The sequence below is a fragment of the Lepidochelys olivacea genome (assembly GCF_965140295.1).
Source record: "Lepidochelys olivacea isolate rLepOli2 genome assembly, chromosome: 23".
Taxonomy (NCBI): domain Eukaryota; kingdom Metazoa; phylum Chordata; order Testudines; family Cheloniidae; genus Lepidochelys; species Lepidochelys olivacea.
The window spans coordinates 2,146,949-2,165,805 of record NC_140433.1 but is presented as its reverse complement, the minus strand read 5'-3'; the positions used below and the strand labels follow the sequence as shown (position 1 = coordinate 2,165,805).

The following is an 18,857-nucleotide window of genomic DNA, read 5'->3' as shown; positions in this document are numbered from 1 at the left end:
TGTAACAGCAGTAGAGAAGAGTTATGCTTTCTGATGAAATTTTAAATGAGGTGGTGAATTTAATAGGTAAAGAGCTACAGGAAGGTTGCCAAGGAGAAGAAGGTTCTTCCACCCAGAATGGCAGAGATTTGGTGAAGAAACAGAGGAGTCTAGTGCTAGTTGGTTGGACGAGTGTTGAAAGGCATGGTCTGTCTGATAATTTGCTCCAGACTAACAAAGAGTTTTTTAAATCAAAGGCAATTTTGAACGGTGTCTTGAAATGAACGGGAGAAAATGTCTTCGCATGTTGTGTATTTGAGAAGGCAGCAGTGTTAATCTATACGTGCTGGAGTCTGGAGAACTGCGACTTTGCAATTGCTTTTTCCATACCATTCCAGTAAGGTGAAAGGAGATGAAGGCTTGCATGATGGAGTCAAGGCCACGTTCCCAAATGCTATTTGTTAAACCAACAAAGTGTGCTCTCCACTCTGAGATGAATGGGCAAAAATGATGATCGGTGACTTAGTCATGTCCAAAGAAGTAACAGTCACTGTGTGCTGTTGTCTGAATATCTCCATGCAAAGGCCGTTCTAAATCAATGCTTTAGTGCTTTCTTCTTTCCTTAAAATTAATCAACCCCAGCAGTCCATTGTTCATGAGCAAACCTAATAAAAACAAAACAGCATGTTTTGAAAGGGAAAATTATTTGTTAATGGCCCCAATTTGATACCCTTATTCATGTTGAGTAGCAGCTCATTCTATGAATAGTTCCATTGAAATCACGAGTAGGTCCTTACTCCTTTAGCAGTCCTTAATATGAGTCCTTATCAGAGTATGCCTCTCAGGAAATATTTCTTCTTCAAACTTCTACTGGATTCTAATAAACAGTGAAGAGGGGAGAATTTTAAAAATTAGTTGGAAAGTTATCCTATTTGTGTCCTTTTGAAATGGAAAAGATTCTGCCTTCGGTATAGGACTTTAACACTTTCTTTCAGAATGAAGAAAGGTATGTTTCTTCTTCAAGTGCTGGTCCTATGTGTATTCCATTGTGGGTACGCATGCACTCCCCATGCCTGGAGCCAGAGGGTTTTGAAAGCAGTGTGTGTTGGTCCACAATGTGCCCTGGCTGACCGCATTCCTCCAACCAAGTTGATAAAGGGCAAGGGCATACTGACTGCATCTCCTGTTCCTTCTACCCACCGCATGGTCTTGGTCAGAACTTCCAGCCGAAGCTTCGGCTTTCTGTTTTATCTGTGAAAATATATTTAGATATCTAAATCATTTTTATATTCTAGAGTTTTAAAATTTTTATCTGATATTTTTAGTGAGGTTTTTTTAGTTATTTAGTCTCCCTGACCTAGGGAGAACCCCCTGCCCCATACCCTGTTTGGGTATTCGACTATGTCCAAAACTCCAGGGTTCAAAATCTGTGCTTTCTGCCCACGATCCTTCTCAGTCACTGATGACCACCAACTCTGCTTATACTGCCATGGGGAAGTCCACATCGTGGCAAGATGCAATATCTGCTGTTCATTCCCAGCTGTACCTGGGAAGGACGGGAACTTGCCTTAGGAAGCACCTTATGAAAAAGGCCATGAGGCCACAATCGGATCCAGGCTGGGGACACCCCCCATCCCTCAGTATGTCAGCCTGACTCAGCAACGAGTGCACTTCCTGCCACGAGGTCCAAATTAGGAGCAAAGGAGTCTGCCTCCCGCAGATGTCTCAGCAGGGTCTTGTTGGGAGAGCAGGGAGCATTTTCATAAGCATGAGGGTAAATCTTCCTTCAAATCCACTTCAGAGAGGTCTGATCCAGCCCTGCCTAAATTGAGCACTAGCTCAGCCCAAGAGAACTGAATACATCCTATGGTGCAGTGGCGTGATAAGAAAGCCACAAGTCTAGGACTCCATTGGCACTGGGTCAGGAGGTGGTGGATTCAGTGCCTCTGGTACCTCCCAAGCACAAACCTCAGGGTCCTCCACACCAACGAAGACTGATCACCAAGAGTATCAGTCACCAGTGATTCAGTCTTTGCCTTCAAGGGCTGTGGCACAGACTGTCCCTCCTGCAGCTTTCTCTTATATGGCATCTTATTGCCAAGGGAGCCACAATGTAGCCTTTATTTAATGTCCTTCATGTATTTTAAAAAAAAAAAAGGCAAAACTCAAACCCCCTTGAATTAAAGTGTGTTCACAGCAGGAAACTGACTTCTGGCAATGTGATTTGATATGGAACTAATGTGTGCTGAGGACTACTCATTAACATTAATAGAAGTAGCATGTACATCTGAAGGGGTCAATAATATAGTCTTCAGTGTTATGTGTACTGTACTGTAGCAGAGTGTCACCACTGGAGTGTTAATGGTTTTCTAGCAGTTGTCTAGTTGCAGCTGACAAACCAGCTTCAAGCCCCTTTAAGACAAGACAGCTCATTTGTTTCTGTATGGAGAGCTGTGTGCACCCCATCCTGTACACCTGCCTCTCTTCTCCCCCCTTTCACCGACCCTGGGAATGTCCAGATGCATCCTGCACCTAGTGTTTTTTGAGAGGTGGCCCCCTGGTGTCTAGAGCTAGTTAAAATGTGATATCATATATTGGCTGTAAGTCACGTGAATCCCTTTTGAGAACTTCTTGCAGAAGATCAAACCATGACTGCGAAGTCAGCTGGGATGATTCTTCCCCCTGCACGCTCAACCCAGTCAGGTCTGAGGCAAAAGAGACTTGTGATTTAATATGCAAAACAAATGTCCAGCACACGGCGTGCAAAAACTAGGAGGAAGGATGTTTTATCCCTGTAGTGTAGAACTAACCTCTTAAACACAACAAAGTAATTCTAGTTACTTCTGTAGCAAATGTCTGCAAGATGTTATATTCAATCTGAAGAGCTGAGTTCTAATATGGTTAACGTCTTATCATGGGTTTCACTTAATAGTGAATCAGTTGAATTTATTTGGCCCCCATCTGTTCTGAAGAGGCCCAGATGAGGTGAGGGGTTGTTATTGTGAGGGATAAATTTGCAAACAAACACCTGAATTCATGCTGCCAGCTGATAGCAAGGGACTGATTTTCATAAGCATTAATTTTAAGTAAGTGTGTGTGAGTGAGAGAGAGAGAGAGGCTGCCTGATGGACTGGAAATGGAGCTGGAACCTTTCACTTGTAGGTCACCATTTCAAATCCAGCCTATATCAGTAGTGACTGAAAGTTATTGATGGCTCTTCAGTATCCAGTGGACAAGTATTCACATCAGAAAAACTGCAACCATAAATTGGACTAGCAGTGTGCTCCTCCCTAGTCTCAGCCGGGAAGCTAAAGATTGAATGGAGGCTGATACGTACATTCCCCATAAGTATTGTAGAGGCTTGGGGTATGTTGGTGAGGCCAGCGCATGGACCTGCAATTTGACTTGTCACTGTCTCTCTTTGAAGAAATAGGGGACTTCAAACTTCAGGGGCTGGCAGTCTGGCTCTTTTAACCAGCACCAAATTACACAGCAACATAAATAATAAGAATGGAATGTGCTAACACGTGCATTTATGCTCTAAGGTTCTGAAGCCCAAAGACCTTTGAGCACCTAAGCAATGATCTAACTAACAGATTACTCATCTGCCATAAGCAGGATAAAATGAGGTGTATATATTGGGTCTGTCTGTGAAAGAAAGACCTTTTGAATTGCAAAATGTTGTTTTGGGGTTTAAGGGGTGGATGGGGGGTTGTTTTTGTTTGGTTTTGGGGGGAGGATGGGGATGGGAAGGCAGCAGTTAATAAGTACAGTTTGTGCTGCATGGCACAGCTGTATTTTTCTAATTTTAATGCAGTCTCTCTCCCTTCTTTTCAGTTGACATGGATGATGAAGATGGCCGATGCTTGTTAGATGTAATTTGGTAAGTAGTACCATCTCCTGAAGCAGACCCCATGCTAATTCGCTAAGTTATCATCTTCTGTACTATTCTAGGGTATCGGGTGGGGCGGGTGGGGGTTAAATACTTGAGATTCTATGTTTGGAGTTAAGAGCATTTCCATGGAATTCATTTTTGCATTCATTCTCAAACAGTTGCCTCCATGCTTTTTTCCATACAGTTCAGTCTGCATGGTTCAACCTCCCTGAACTCCTCTTAAAGGCCCCTGCACTGCCCACTTCTGCCATGCTTTCCATAGTGAATCTTGTTACTCCCCTTCCCTGACCCCTGTCTGTCTTAGATTGTGAACTCTTTGGGGCAGGGACTATCCCTTCTTTGCTGTGCTGAAAGAGACTACCACATTGTAGACTCTCCTGCAAACAAACAAACAAATAATAATAATTTTTATGTGAAATTTTTACAGAAACCTTTGTGAAACTAAACAGGGTCTCTTCGTAGGGACCCCTGCAGGCCTTTTCTTTGTTTTTAATCTACTTGTATCCCCTGGATTTCACTTTTAAATGAATCCAAAATATCAATACAAAACTCAAAGGCAAAGTTTCAGATTAAAGTCTGTATTGAAATCATGAACCATCACTGTGTCTTAGGTTTGCCTGAAAGGGTTTCTAAGCGACAGGAAGTTTTTTGGCTGAACCAGCTCTGATTTTCTTGTTTGAAACATTTGTGGTTTCATGTTTTGTTGCACTTATTTTTTTTGTTTGTTTGTTTGTGTAGGTTTAATTAAGAACATTTTGCACAGCTGATTTTTATAGGGAAATAGACATTAACAGTAGATTAACTCTGTACATTCTGTTTTTCATTTGTTCCATTTAATGCATATGTGGATAAATCTATCTAATTTCTGTAGTGTTTTGCCAATAACTATAGCATCTAGGCACTGCACACGCTTAAAAATGTACAGCTATAGTCCGTCTCACAGCACTGTTGCAAAGTGCTTGGTGAGAGAAGTGCCTGGTGAAAGCTGTCATCAGCACTAGTTAGCTAGTAGCCTGAGGTTAACTCAGAACAGTTAATGTTTTGACAAACTACTTGTTAACCGGCTAATTTTCCGAAAGGGATTATTGCAATTATAGAACTGTTGTCAGTGACTTGATAAGTAGGGCCCTGCAGAAATGACAGAGGAGGGGGAATAAGAGCATGTTAGTGACAGAGTAGGCTAAAAAGAAAAATCACCATTTACAATCAGTAAAGTTATGTAATCAGTATATTTATGTGATATAAAAATAGAGTATAAAGCTGTGTATGTTGTTGGTCATTTAGTTTTAGACGGTTGAAATCTTGTATCAAATTTAAATTTGTAAAAATGTTCTAGGGTACGGGACCTAATTGTTTTTATTCAAAATGCAGCCACATTTGATTCTGTCCCTGAGGTGATAGAGCGGCCAAATGGCTCTCAGGTCCATATTGACACATTTCATTCACCAAAATGCAACATTTTTCATGATAGAATCTCCTGGCTTTTCTGTGCTCCTGACAGGACAGGGCATGTAAGGAGTTACTGGCCTTGGCAGAAGCAATATTAACTGACTGCTGCCCACACTAGTGCAGCTGAGGAATGACTGTCAAAAAAATAACAGCGATCCCCTAGCAGTGAACTGAGATTTCCACCGGTCAGAGTGCAATGGATGTCCAGTTATGTGAATATATTCATTAGGGACATGTATTTCTTTCCAGATTAAAATTTGGGTTGTACATTCTCTCCTTAAACAATTTCATATGTTGTTTTGCAGTGATCCTCAGGCTTTGAATGATTTTTTACATGGATCTGAAAAGGTGAGTAGTGGTTTTTACTTGTTTTGTTAATCAAAATATTAAAATTCAAACATTTTTGACAGTGAAGTTTAAATTAAAGGGGAAGAAACCCTAACTTGAATGTCTCTCTCTCTCTCTCTCTTTTTTTTTTTTTTTAAGGGAGAAGGGATTGGGCAGCTCAGGGGGTTGGTAATAGGTTCTCGAATTTTTTGTCTCTAAGGACCCAATCCTGCAAACTGCTCCATGCAGAGCCACACTGAAGTCATTAGAAGTATACATGCACAATCGTCTGCACAGAACAGTTTACAAGAATGGGCCCAACTTAGTCACCTGTGTTGCTAGCGATCATAAATCCCTATCTTCTAGTTATTGTTTGCTGACCTGAGCAAAATAAGTTTGTCTGTCTCCTAGTAGGTGAGTGTCTACCTTACAATATCTGCTGCTACAGCTGGTACTTGTTTGCCCCTTCATCAGAGAAGCCAAGTATTGAATAAGCCCAGGAGAAAGAACTACCTTCCCACCTCTAGATTTGGGGCTCTCCACATCAAGTTTGAGGCATGTTGGCAGGGGGCAATGCCTGTGAAGGAAGCTTGCCCAACTGCTACAAATGGTGTACCAGCTCTGTGGCTAGGGAGAGCATTCACCTGTCTCCAGTGACTGCCAGTCAGCACCATTCACAGTGTCAGCACTAAATTCAGTTTAATTCTATTTAAATAAAGTAAATAAAATATTTTTAATTGCAGATCGACAGTGATGATCTCCTGGACAACACAGGAGATGCAGCCAGTGCCTTCTTTGACGGTGCTGGGGTATGTATTTATAATGTTTTTTTTAAAATTGTTACTTGGTAAATTCATTTTAGAAACCTGTCTTTTGTCACAAGTTTGTTTTTAATAAATCTGTTTTCCAGGGTGAGTAAATTACACAGGATGCATGGATTAGTCCCCAAAATCTTAAAGAAGAATTGGGGCAGGAAAGAACAAATGGGTTCAATGTGTGCCCCATATGTGTGGGGGAGGGGGAAATGGGTTCATACGCACACATCTCTCTCTGTCTGTGTTTTGTTTTTCTATAAACTTGGGAAAACTTTAAGGACAGAGAATACAGAGGAGCAAAAAAAGGAAGCATGATGAGACCACTATCCTTTAAAGACTGTGGGGAAAAGGGGGCTGAATGTTACAAAGAAATTGTAAGGAACATGTAGCACCTTCTTAGTTCTTTCCTCTAATGTAGGATTGGAGTTGGGAGTGCTCAGTTTTGTTTACAGACAGATAGATAGGATAAAGTTGAAACAGGTGGATATGACCCTGGAAATCCTCGCTTGATTATTTTGCACAAATCTGACTGGAATCATGGGCAGTATTTTTTATTTTCCACCAAGTATGCTGTTTGTACTTGCAATATAATAGAGAGCTTAGTGACTTTTTTTACCCTTTTCTTAATACATTGAACTTGTTTTTATTTAGGAAAAGCCATTTATTAAAGCTTCTGATGCTTTATGGTACTTGTTGGAAAGCAAAGAAGCTTTTCCAGGAATTTGGATTTAAATGTTAGATTTTAATTTCAGGTAGATCCAAAAACAAATGGAACCAAAATTGCCTCATACAAAACATTGACATGATAAAGCCAATAGTGCCCACTGTGTGGTAGGCACTTTCCAAACACTCAAGGACAGTCTCTGCTCTGAGGAGCTCACCCTCTAAGGTCAGTCAGTGTATTGAGGCATATGTCTGAGCTCATTTGAATGTCAGTGGCAAGAAACAATTTTTCTAGTTTTGGAATATGGAGATCTCAGTTCTAGTTCCAATAACAATTTTATTCTACTTTTTAATTAATTGATTAATACAAAGGCATTATATTTTCCAAACTCTGTTGCTATTACCTCTCTTTCTTATGTTTAATCTCTATAGAAGTCTAGTGGCTAAAACAAAGGAACTGTGAGTTTGCTCATGTGGCATCTCTTACCAGCTGTTCCACTGACCCACAATGTGACTTTATGCAAGGCACTTAATCTTTGTGCCTCAGGTTCCTTTTAATAACATCATGCATTTATTTAGCACCTTGTGGGGACGGCAAGATGGTTTACAAATGTACTTAGCAAATTGAGACACAAACTTTACATTGGGATCACTTTGCCCAACACTGAGATGCAGTCAACTCTAGGGTGGATCACAAAAGCATTTTAACAGGTCCCAGTAAGGGTGCACAACCATTTAGCACAGAAAGATTAAAAACTCTGTTCCATGGGTTTGAATTAAATGCTTTTCCCCCCACCCCAATCTTAAACCTTTTAGCTGCATGTACAAGAATCCTCTGGCAACCATCTGAACGCTGAACAGAATCAGAACACAACAAGCGTTGACCTAGACTTTTTAGAAGATGACATCCTGGGGTCACCATCTGGTGGTGGGGCGAATCTTCAGAACTCAGACCAGCCCTGTGACATTCTCCAGCAGAGCCTGCAAGAGGCTAACATTACAGAACAGACTCTGGAGGCAGAGGCAGAACTGGACCTGGGGTCTTTCCAGCTCCCTACACTTCAGCCAGTGGTTCAGACTGCCTCTGATGGCACGCCACAGATTTTCTCCAGTGGGGCTGACCTAATTGGGTTGCAGCAGCCTGCAGTCCTGACGCATCAAGCACTGGTGCAGCAGTCAGTGGGAGCAGACGTTGTTAATAAGGCCATCAGTGTTCAGCCTTTTCTTCAGCAGGTTGGCTTGGGGAATGTTACCATACAGCCAATTTCCAACCTTCAGGGCTTACCTAATGGAAGCCCAAGTGGGACATTGGGAATTGGGCCAATTCAAGTAGTTGGGCAACAGGTGATGGCTATTAACCAGTCAGCTCAGCAAATCATTGCAAAACAAGTTCAGCCCTCCCAAGTGGCCACTATGCCTGTTGGCAGTTACATCACCCAGACAGCACCTGAGCAGCAGCAGGTTACCCTCGCTTCCACGGGGGTGTCTCCACAGAATGCTGGCCTTGTCATCCAGAAGAACCTGCCCTCAGTGGCCACTACCACGCTGAATGGAAACTCCATGTTTGGGAACGTATCTGCCACCCAAGGCTCCCAGCCTCTCACAGTCACATCGAACTTAAGCAGCCCATTGGTGCAGGCCCAAAACGTGATCATCCACAGAACACCCACGCCAATTCAGCCCAAACCCGCAGGAGTCCTGCAACAAAAGCTGTACCAGATCACCCCCAAGCCATTTGGTCCCAATAATACCACCCTGACCATCCAGAACGAGGCTGCCCTGCAACAACAGAAGGCCCAACAGAACCTGACTTTTATGGCGGGCAAACCAGGACAGAATGTGGTGCTGTCTGGCTTCCCGCAAGGGCTGTCTGCCAACATGTTCAAACAACCTCCACCACAGCAGCAAGCCCTCAGCAAACCCATGAGTGTCCACTTGCTAAACCAAGGCAGCAGTATTGTCATCCCTGCGCAGCATGTTCCTCAGGCCATGTTACAGGGTCAGAACCAGTTCCTTCTTCCTGGGCAGTTAGCAGGTGCCTCTGCTGTTCAGATACCCCAGCAGCTCTCAGCCTTGCAGGCTAACATGGGAGGACAGATCCTAACAACTTCACACCCTAGTGGCCAAGCCCACATCATAACTAGCCAAGGGCCTGGTGGACCGCTGATAACCAATCAGGCTTTGCCTGCCCAAATCCTCACCAATCAGAACATAGCTAGCCAGTTGAATCTGGGGCAGGTGCTTACATCACAGAATGCGCATGGCACGGCTCACATTCTTTCTGCACCTATTCAGCTGCAGCCTGGTCAGGTGGGTCCGCCAACTTTGTTCCAGATGCCTGTCTCTCTAGCTGGCAGCTTGACCACTCAGAGTCAGCCCTCTGCTGCAGCCTCATTGGCCAGTGGTGCCATCAGTCAGACTGGGCAGACAGTTATCCAAGGTGTAACTCTGCCAAATCAAGTTGCTATGTTAAATTCCACTGAGAACCTCAACCAAGCTGTGAGCATTCAGGCATCTGCCACCACCAGCAGTCAGAGTCCAGGCCTCATTCAGCCGCAGCCCGCTTCTGGCACCAGCCTCCTGCCAAGCAGTGACCAGTCCTCTATACTGACCGTCCAGACTGCATCCCAGCCTCCAGCTCCACCTCAGCTTCAACTGAATGTGCAGCAGCAGCCTCCTCAGCAGCCAGCACAGCTACCTGTGACTTCACAGCCCAGCCCTAACTTGGCGTCCAGTCCAGAGAAGATCATCTTGGGCCAGACAGCTGCTGGAACTGTCATAAACCAAGATTCCATGCAGATGTTTCTGCAACAGGTAAGTGAAATATTTTAATGATCACATTAGTAGTGTTGCTAGTTGGCTCACTTATTTTACCTATTGTGAGGAAGGCAAAGGAGAGTTATAGGATTCAGGCTGCATAATCTAACCTTTCCTCATAGACTGGGCACTCTACAAATGCTGTATTATAGCAAGAATTATTTTTTTTAAATGACGTTTCAAAGGTGGTTATCCCATCATAAGACTACTCTCTTAGTATGTGTGTTTTAATTTAAAACTGCTAGAAGAACTGGGTGGTCTCAGGGGTTTGGTAATGAGTATGTAGCCTTTTACCTACTTTGAATCTAGCCTAGGTTTATAGTATCTGGCACCTATTGTCATCTGCTGTCTATTCGATCACTTCTGTGGAATGAGTAGGTGGGTTAGTGGTACGTGCATCCAGATCACAAAAGCTCCCATCATGGCTGGCAGTCACAGAAGAGAAGCTGATCAATAAACATGCCGTGTTGACTGAGTTCCCGTGGCTCCCCTAGATTTTATCTCCAATTCTCTGCTGAGGCGAATTAGTGAGGGGAGACTTGTCCTGCCACTGCCAGTGTTCTTCTGTTTGTGGATAAGAGTTCAGTGTCCAGGCTTGCCAGTTCAGCATCTCCCACTATCACAAGTGTTGAGGCAGTCACTATGTACACGGTTAAGGAGTGCAGACACAAAGCAGCTAGGACTCATCTCATCTGTTTATATAATATCAGATTAGATCAGGCTTTTCCCTTCTTTTGGGTATCAGTTTAAACCATCGTCTTTTTTATTCTTTAATTCAAAAAAAGATGAAGGCTTGATCTAAAGCCTGTTGAAGTCACTGAATTGCATTAGAGAGAAGATGGGGGTTTACAGTTTTTTTTTTAAATTCCTCGTAAATAGTACGTAAAAGTAGTGTTATCAGTTTACCATAACATCCTCACACATGCCTTTCTCCAAAAGACAATGGGCCAGATTTACCTCTGACACAAATGGACAAAATACTACTGACATCATTTGAGCTGTGCCTCCCCCATACTAGGGTTACATTTGTCTCAATGTCACTAAGATCCTCTGGCAAGTTACAAGATACAAAACTAGGGTCATCTGTGATTTTTCTTTGTTTTTATATTCCTCTAAATATACTTGCTTCACCAGTATGATACAGTAACTGCATAATCCATTTAAAGTGGTCACTGTCAGCTAAGTTGGGCCCCAGATGGAGTGGTAGTTTAAAAAAAGTGGGAGGGGGGGATTTTTGGGGTTAGGGGTGTTGCATAACCTATTATAAATAGAAAGGTTTTTATCTTTTTTAATTCAGTTAAAGTTGTTTAAATTAAAAGACAGTCTCCTGCAGTTGGAACACAGCAGCATCTTAAAAGTGATTATGATACTAATCGTACATACCTGTCTCATAGAGGTGGGGATTCATTAGGTAATGTATGTAAAGCAAGTAGAAGGGCAGAGAGTTAGCAATCATAATCAGTTTCACTTTGGGGTTTACAGAACATGACTAATAATATTTAAATTACCTCTTATATAATGCTCCACCTTTTCAAAGCACTGTAGAAACATTTAAGTAATTAGCTGTTACAACACTCCTATGAGGTAGTTGAGACAGTATTATTAGCCCCATTTTACAGATGGTGAATGTGAGATAAAGAGGTTAAATAACTTTCCCAAGGCTGCAGAGCCTAGTTTAGAGCTCTGCCTCGGGAAGTAGAAACTAATCAGTCTCATTTCATTGGCCAAAGTGCAAAAAGTAAACAAACAGCATCAGTGATGGTGAACAGTAAAGGGAAGCTTGAAGTTATTTAATTTTTAAATTTTTTTGGATGTTGTTAGTAACACAGGTGAGGACATTTCATTTTAAATATAAGGCTTTGATCTTGACAGTAACCCTTTTACACTAACATTTACTACCATATTCACTGTTTATTACTATATACAAGAAAAGAAATGTACAGATGTTAAAGTAACTTGAGGAGAGAAGTGTCACTGAGATCCTAAAAAATTCACAAAAGCTGTGATCTTCAGAGACAAAAATGAACCCTAGCCTACTCTCTTCTTGCTGGGTAGTACTGTGAGGAAAAAAACCCTCACATGTCTAAACCATAAATGACTTTCTATGAATCTTGCATGTGCTGCACTATCTCAGCACAAGGGTGGGGAATGGCAGTAAGAATGGGAAACTCAGACATGGCTCCCAAAGTCTTGGCTTTGAGGTTTTTTGTTTTTATTTGCAGTTTGATAACACATCAAATTCTATTATTGTGTAAAGCTACCATCCAGTAGAAATGTTCTCTGCATTTCACATTAGGTCTCTCGGTAGGGCATAAACTGTTGCTTTGATACAGTTTACTCCTGAGGGCATTCTGTGCACAATATTTTAAAATTCTGCAAAATTCTGCAAATTTTATTTGTCTAATAAATATGGAGGCTCCAGCATGGCACTGGGGAGCACAGGCCACTGGCTGTACAGAGGTGGGACAAATAAAATTTGCAGAATTTTGAATATAGACTCTTCCCATCTTCAGAGGAGGTAGTCTCATTTCCGAACAGTAATTTGGATCTGCCTAGTGCCTGTGAAGAGTCCTGAAAAGTATTGTACAATATCTGGGGGTGGGCATGATGAAGAGCAAGAGCAGAAACGATTTGCTTTTGACAACTGGTTGAGGTACTGTTAATAGAGTATTAGTATTAGTATTAGTAGCAAAGGCCTGAATGAATATGGGGGTTGGATGGTGAACAGCAACAGAAATAAAGAAGGAGAAAGAACCAGAAATCTGGTCAATGCTAAATTTGTTGGAAATTTCAGAAGGATCGGAGCCAGCAGCAGCAGCAGTTTTATCCGGCATCCCTGAAAATGCAGCAGGAGAACAATCTGAATCAGTCCACAGTACCACCACACCTTCCAATGCCTCTGCCCATCTACAGCATAGCCACAACAGCTCTCAGCACCACAAGCAGTGTCCCAGCATCAGTGATAGTGAGCAGCAGTGCGGGCACAGCTCTGCAGCCGCCTGCCAGCCGAGAGCTGACCCAGAATCAGAATCTGGCAACGGTGGAGTCCAAAGGACCGAATCTTATACCTCAGTTCTCAGCCAGCCATTCCCAACAGGCACTGGCTTGCCAGGTAGCCCTTACCTGTTGTGATTCCACACAGCCTGCTTTGGCCTATCTTCCTTTCTTGCTTCTGTCCTTAGCGTCTGTCTAATCTGTTTGGTCCTTCCTCTTAGAGTTCCCTTTTGCTTTTTGCTTCTCTCTCTCTGCAGGAGGGGAGGGACCAATACACAAGGACAAAATATTAGCATATCTCTTAGGTGTACACTAGCATTTTTCAAATTTCAAAACAAACCTGGATGTGGGTGGTGGTGGGGTAACCTCTATAGTAGTAACAGAAGTTGCCCTCTTGTGGTGTAATGCAAAAAATGTGATGGGAAAAGAATTCTGCTTCTGGCACGTTTATCTTCCTTCTAACTAGGGTGACTTTTCATGAGGAGTCTGAGGGCAGGATTATGATTTCAGTTACATTGGTGTAAGTTTGTAGTAACTGCATAGACAGTGAGTCTGCCCCTGAATCCATGTGTTATAAAACTCTTTGTGTGAGTTTCCCAGAGAGATATTTTTGACTGGCCTTTGTGCTATATAGAAACGTGGAAACAAGCAAGCATTCTTTCTTGGTGGCAATGAGGTTTGCCAAAAAAAAAAAAAAAAAAGTTAAAAAGGAAAATTGTTAATAAAATGTATGCTTTTTAAAATGTTTTTGACCAGTCTCAAATGTAATCAAAAGTTTAAGTTCATTATGTGTGTGGGTTTTTATATTTTATATATATATACACACACACATTTTATCAAATGTGTATATAAGTACGCATAAATATTCATAATCCCATTTCTATAGCAAAAGAATTGTGGTGCATGATACCATCACATGTTGGCAAAGAGGTGGCTTGGATGATGTTGTAATAAGTCTTTTCCATCTCATATCTCCATGATTCTAATATTTATAGCATCCAAATTCAGCTCTCTGGTTCACTTTTCTATGGTGGATCTATATAGCTAGGAGAAGATGAAACAAAATCCAGCTGCACCTTGTTTTAAAATAAAAGCAGCTGCATCCCTGTTTTTAGAACAGCCCAGAAACAAAGGAAAATATAACTTGTTTTTATTCTGAGAAGAAAGCAATAAAGGGAGAAGAATGATGTGCATGGGTCAGGGTTCCAAGGTGTGGTTAGCAGACTTCAGGCAGAATCCAGGAACTTGGTAGCCAAAGTGATCAAATGGACCTGAGTAGTTTATCACCTGTGATCATTATGTGAGCAGCCTGGAGAAGATGGGAGTTCAGTTTGCAATTTAGTTCAATTTGGAAGTTTCCAGCCAATATATAAAACATCAGCATTCTGGGTTGGGTGAGTTACAGATGTTTTCACACCAAGGTCTGTGACTGAGGGAATTGCCTTTATAATCGGAGACTGGGACATGTCCAGGCATTGCTGCATCAGCGGGCCTATTGAATCTTTCTTTCCCCTTCAAAACATACCCCCTTCTGGCCCTTGTTGTCAATCTGTGGCACTTGCCCGTTTGTCTACTCTCTGAATTCCTGCTGCTCTTGCTTGCTTGCCTGCAGGTTCTCACCAATGCTGGAAGCTGCTGCTGTCTTGCGATGCTTTTTCTTCTTCTGTCCTTGCACAGTTGCACGCTGCTGTCCTGGTACATTTGTGTTCCGGCCAGAGGCTTTATTGTTCTTTTATTCTTTATATTTTAGTAGCAAATGGTTATAATAAGGGCTGTGGTAGACTTAAAGTGGTGTGTTAGTCGAAAGGCTCTTCTTAGCCATAATAAGACTTGAGAACTTGACTTTATAATAGATCAGTTTCACCCCCGTAATTTTAAAAGAGCGTGATATTGACCTAGCTCTCATATCAGGGGACTCACAATGGCCAGTGCCTTCATAGGGTTAGCACCATTAACAATGCTTGTTGGCTCTAATGTAGTGGTCGTACAATACTGTACTATGCGGGGAACCAGTGGACTCAGGCTTTGGGGGGAAGGCGTTTTAATTTTGATTAGATCCTATGGGAAAGGAGAAAAAGGTATGCCTAGGGTTCTTCTAAGCAATTCAAAGAGAGCATAGGAAGGAGCTAAGATGGTGCAATACAGAGGAGGGTAAATAAAACCATGGAGGTTCTTGTGCCCCACGAGGGGCTCATACGAGGACAGGGGCTCTAGGGAAGGAACTTAAATACATTTTCAAAATAAAGCTGGACGCCCTCTCCCTCCCCTTTTTCATGGTGTCACAGTTGTGTGGCAAAAGGGCTGGGCTTTATTTATATTCTCACACACTGGTACAAACACTCTAACCCTGCAGTAAGGCTTTCTAGGGAAAGGTTGGCTACACTGGCTGAGACTTGGAGCTGTTTTCAGAAGCTTAAGGAACACCCATAGAAGATGCCTTTCAAGTTTTATTCCCAAGTTGTTTCTTTTACTGATTTTAAAACATTTTTGAAGGTAGCTTCTAAGCAGACTAGCCAGTGCAATAAATCTACAGATGATAGTACTATGCCCACAAGCATCCCTGGTGGAAGGTATGAGAGCTGGAAACTGTGCCCCTGAAATCTCACTCTACGTATGCTCTGGTTAGCTCAAAGAAACACTTCTCTGGAATAAACCGGAGGAGGAGAGTGGTAGAAAGAGCTCAGTTCCTCAAGCTCTTTTTGCCATAGGCAATGCCTCTGTAAACCCCTTCACAGAGTGACTTGAGTTCAGTGGGCTTTCTGGACTTAAAAGCAGTTTGGGAGCCCCAGGCTTTTTATGTTTCAAGAGTGGTTTGCATTGCAGTACAGTCTAAGGGTATGTCTGCACAGGCAAGCCTACCTGGTTTGGCTTGAATCCAGATAGCACAAGTGACAGTAGTAGTGAAGAGAGTGCAGCTTGCGAGCTGACTACGTACCCAGGGTCTGTACTGGATTTGTACTCCTCGCGCTGGAGCCTGAACTGTGCACTCGTCACTGCCCGCGCTAGCTGGATCCAAGCTAGCTCAGGTGCACTAGTCCTTGTAGAGCTTCTGCTGTGTGGACATACCCTAAAATGCCTGAAGAACATGCGAAGATTGTGATAAGACACATCAGCCCTAACTAACTTATTTCCTGTTTCGTTCTTTGTTTCAGTTACCCGCAGGGCAACAGAAGCTCCCTGGAGCCTCCCCGTCCCATTCGCTACCTCATCCTCCAATGGGGGAGAGTCCCCAGCTCCAGCCTGCACACCTCTCACAGATGCAGTCCCCCCACCAGTCCCGTCCTCCATCACAGCCACAGCCACTTTCCAGACCACCCTCCCGGCCTCACTCAAGGCCTCCCTCCCAGCCACAAACTTTGTCCAGGCCTCCTTCTGAACCCCTCTCCCGGTCCTGCACCCCTCAGACGCAAATGCAGAACTTGTACGTGATACAGAATCAAATCACATCATCCCCCCACGGTCCTACCCAGCACCCCTTACGACCCCCATCGCAGCCTCAGGTACAGTTCCAGCCACCACAGTCTCAGGCCGAAGGGCAGCCTCAGCTGGCAACACTTCCACATGTGCAGCTACAAGTTCAGCTTGCCACTCAGATCCAGTCCCCGCCTGAGACCCAGGTGCAGGCACGGCTGCAGTCCCAGATCCAGGCTCCAACCGAGTCTCAGCATACGCATTCTCCACACTTCCAGTTCCCTTCCCAGAGCCAAATCAAACCGCCAGTCCCAACCCAGACCCTTCACCTAACGCCAGAACAACAGAGAAGTTTTCAGATGGTCCCAAATCAATTCCAGACACTCTCTGCAATTCCAAATCCTGCTCCTCAGCAGAAGCAGCTATTGGACAGGTTCCAGCAGGTAAATAATTGCCATCAAAGAGGGTAAATTAAACTTGGCCTGGGTCTGTAGAAATATAATTCTATAGAAATTAAAAATACACTCCCATATATCAAGGAAAATGGATGGGTTAGAGGGATTAGAAATTAGAGATTTTCAGCCTACCTTCTTCTGGACAGATATGCAAATCGCAAAAGTCACCACCTTAAAAAACTATCATCTGGACTACCAGGGTTATATCTTGTTTTGTTTGTTTTTATAATAGTACTCTGGGAAGGAATTATCTTGACCTTAGTATCATGGGGACATTGTCAACCTTTAGGAAACAATAACAATGTAGAATAGTTTTGGAGCTGTTTAAGGGCTTGTCTAGATAAACTTTTAGTTTGCAGCAAGGTGGGGTGTGACTGTACCCCATGCTAGCGTGCTGCGGACGACCTGTCCATGTGGACCCTGCTGCTGTGCATTAACAATTTTAGTTCACTTTGATAATCCCATTTCAAAGAGGACTAGATTAAAGTGAATTAACTAACTCTTAATGTACGTTAGCACCGCAGCAAACTGGTGCAAGATAGACTGACACCCCAGCTTACCACAAACTAATTCAGGTTTCAGAGTAACAGCCGTGTTAGTCTGTATTCGCAAAAAGAAAAGGAGTACTTGTGGCACCTTAGAGACTAACCAATTTATTTGAGCATGAGCTTTCGTGAGCTACAGCTCACTTCATCGGATGCATACCGTGGAAACTGCAGCAGACTTTATATATACACAGAGAATATGAAATATTACCAGCAGGACAGTGGGGTGGGAGGAGGTATTGTTTCATATTCTCTGTGTATATATAAAGTCTGCTGCAGTTTCCACGGTATGCATCCGATGAAGTGAGCTGTAGCTCACGAAAGCTCATGCTCAAATAAATTGGTTAGTCTCTAAGGTGCCACAAGTACTCCTTTTCTTTTCACAAACTAATTGTTCATGTAGACAAGCCCTGAGTGTATCTTTGCTACCAACTACTATGTAAATAGTACATAAAATAAACAATTATTTAGTATTTAGGATTTACAGGGTTAGGCCTCTTCCAAGTTCTTTAGCAACATGAATTACTCAAGAACCAAAACAGGAAGAGAAATTTTTGGACAAAGAGAGAAAAGCAAACACATGTGAAGCTCCTGTGAAAAGTACCCCTTGGGATCTTTCCTATCCACGCAGAGCAGACAGAGCAATAATTCAACCCTGCTGGGGTCTCTGCCTGTTTCCAGGGAGTCTGAGGGCTTGCCTGCACTACAAAATTAAGTCACCTTAAGTCAAAGTACAGCTACCGCAGTAATTAAAGCAGTGGTTCATGTCCACACTTGCTCCTTCTGTCTGTGGTGCGTGTCCTCCCAGGAGCACTTCCACTGACTGAAGTGGGGCACTGTGGGACACTCGACAGCTGGAGCCTGGCAGCTCTGGGGCTGACCGCCTCATCTGTAGGCAGGGAGCTCACAGCTTCCTCCCCCCGCCATTAGACGAGCGCTGGCTCACAGCTGGGGCCCCCACCTGGACAACCCGAGCTGTCGGCCCAGCAGTCTCACAGCTGTGAGTGCCCCCACCGTCCTGCCCTGGGGCTGACAGTGCAGGGCTGGATTTCACAGGGGGAGGCTACCAGCAATGAAACTGACATTCTCGTCAGTTTCTCAGCTGCTATTATTTCACTTTTGGCTAAGGCTGTCCGCTCTATGTGGGGCTCACAGCTAGAACCCCCCCAGAGAGGGATTGGGGTGAGGGGGAGGAGAACCTGAGCCCAGCTGCCTCCCCACCCCCTGCAATCCCTCACCAGGAGGTGGGGAAAGGTGTGGGGGACTCACAGCTGTGAGCCTGCGCCCCACTGACAGCTCAGACTGTTAGGGCTGGGGTGGGGAAAGGGCTCCAGCTGTCCGCCCCTTTGGGGTGTAGTCACTGTAGTGGGCCACTTACATCAGCGGAAGCACCATTGTAGTGTAGACATTGACATAATTAGGTCATTGTAAGCTGCCTTATGTTGACCTAACTATAGTGTAGACCAAGCCTAAGTATTAGTACTTCGAACTTTGAGCCCTGGAGTTG

The 18,857-nt window shown here is 43.5% G+C and overlaps 1 protein-coding gene across 4 annotated transcripts in view; it reads left to right on the top strand.

The window, feature by feature from the left end:
* BICRA (BRD4 interacting chromatin remodeling complex associated protein) overlaps window positions 1-18,857 on the top strand; it is a 114,976-nt gene that overhangs the window by 77,480 nt on the left and 18,639 nt on the right. For 3 of the 4 annotated variants that reach the window (XM_084612874.1, XM_084612872.1, XM_084612873.1), the window contains 6 exons: window positions 3,817-3,862; window positions 5,629-5,671; window positions 6,394-6,459; window positions 7,945-9,942; window positions 12,740-13,057; window positions 16,092-16,793. In XM_084612874.1, the coding sequence (XP_084469000.1) occupies window positions 3,822-3,862; window positions 5,629-5,671; window positions 6,394-6,459; window positions 7,945-9,942; window positions 12,740-13,057; window positions 16,092-16,793 (3,168 nt within the window). In that variant the 5' untranslated portion in view covers window positions 3,817-3,821. The remainder of the gene's footprint in view (window positions 1-3,816; window positions 3,863-5,628; window positions 5,672-6,393; window positions 6,460-7,944; window positions 9,943-12,739; window positions 13,058-16,091; window positions 16,794-18,857) is intronic. The other variant, XM_084612875.1, reaches the window with a different exon arrangement.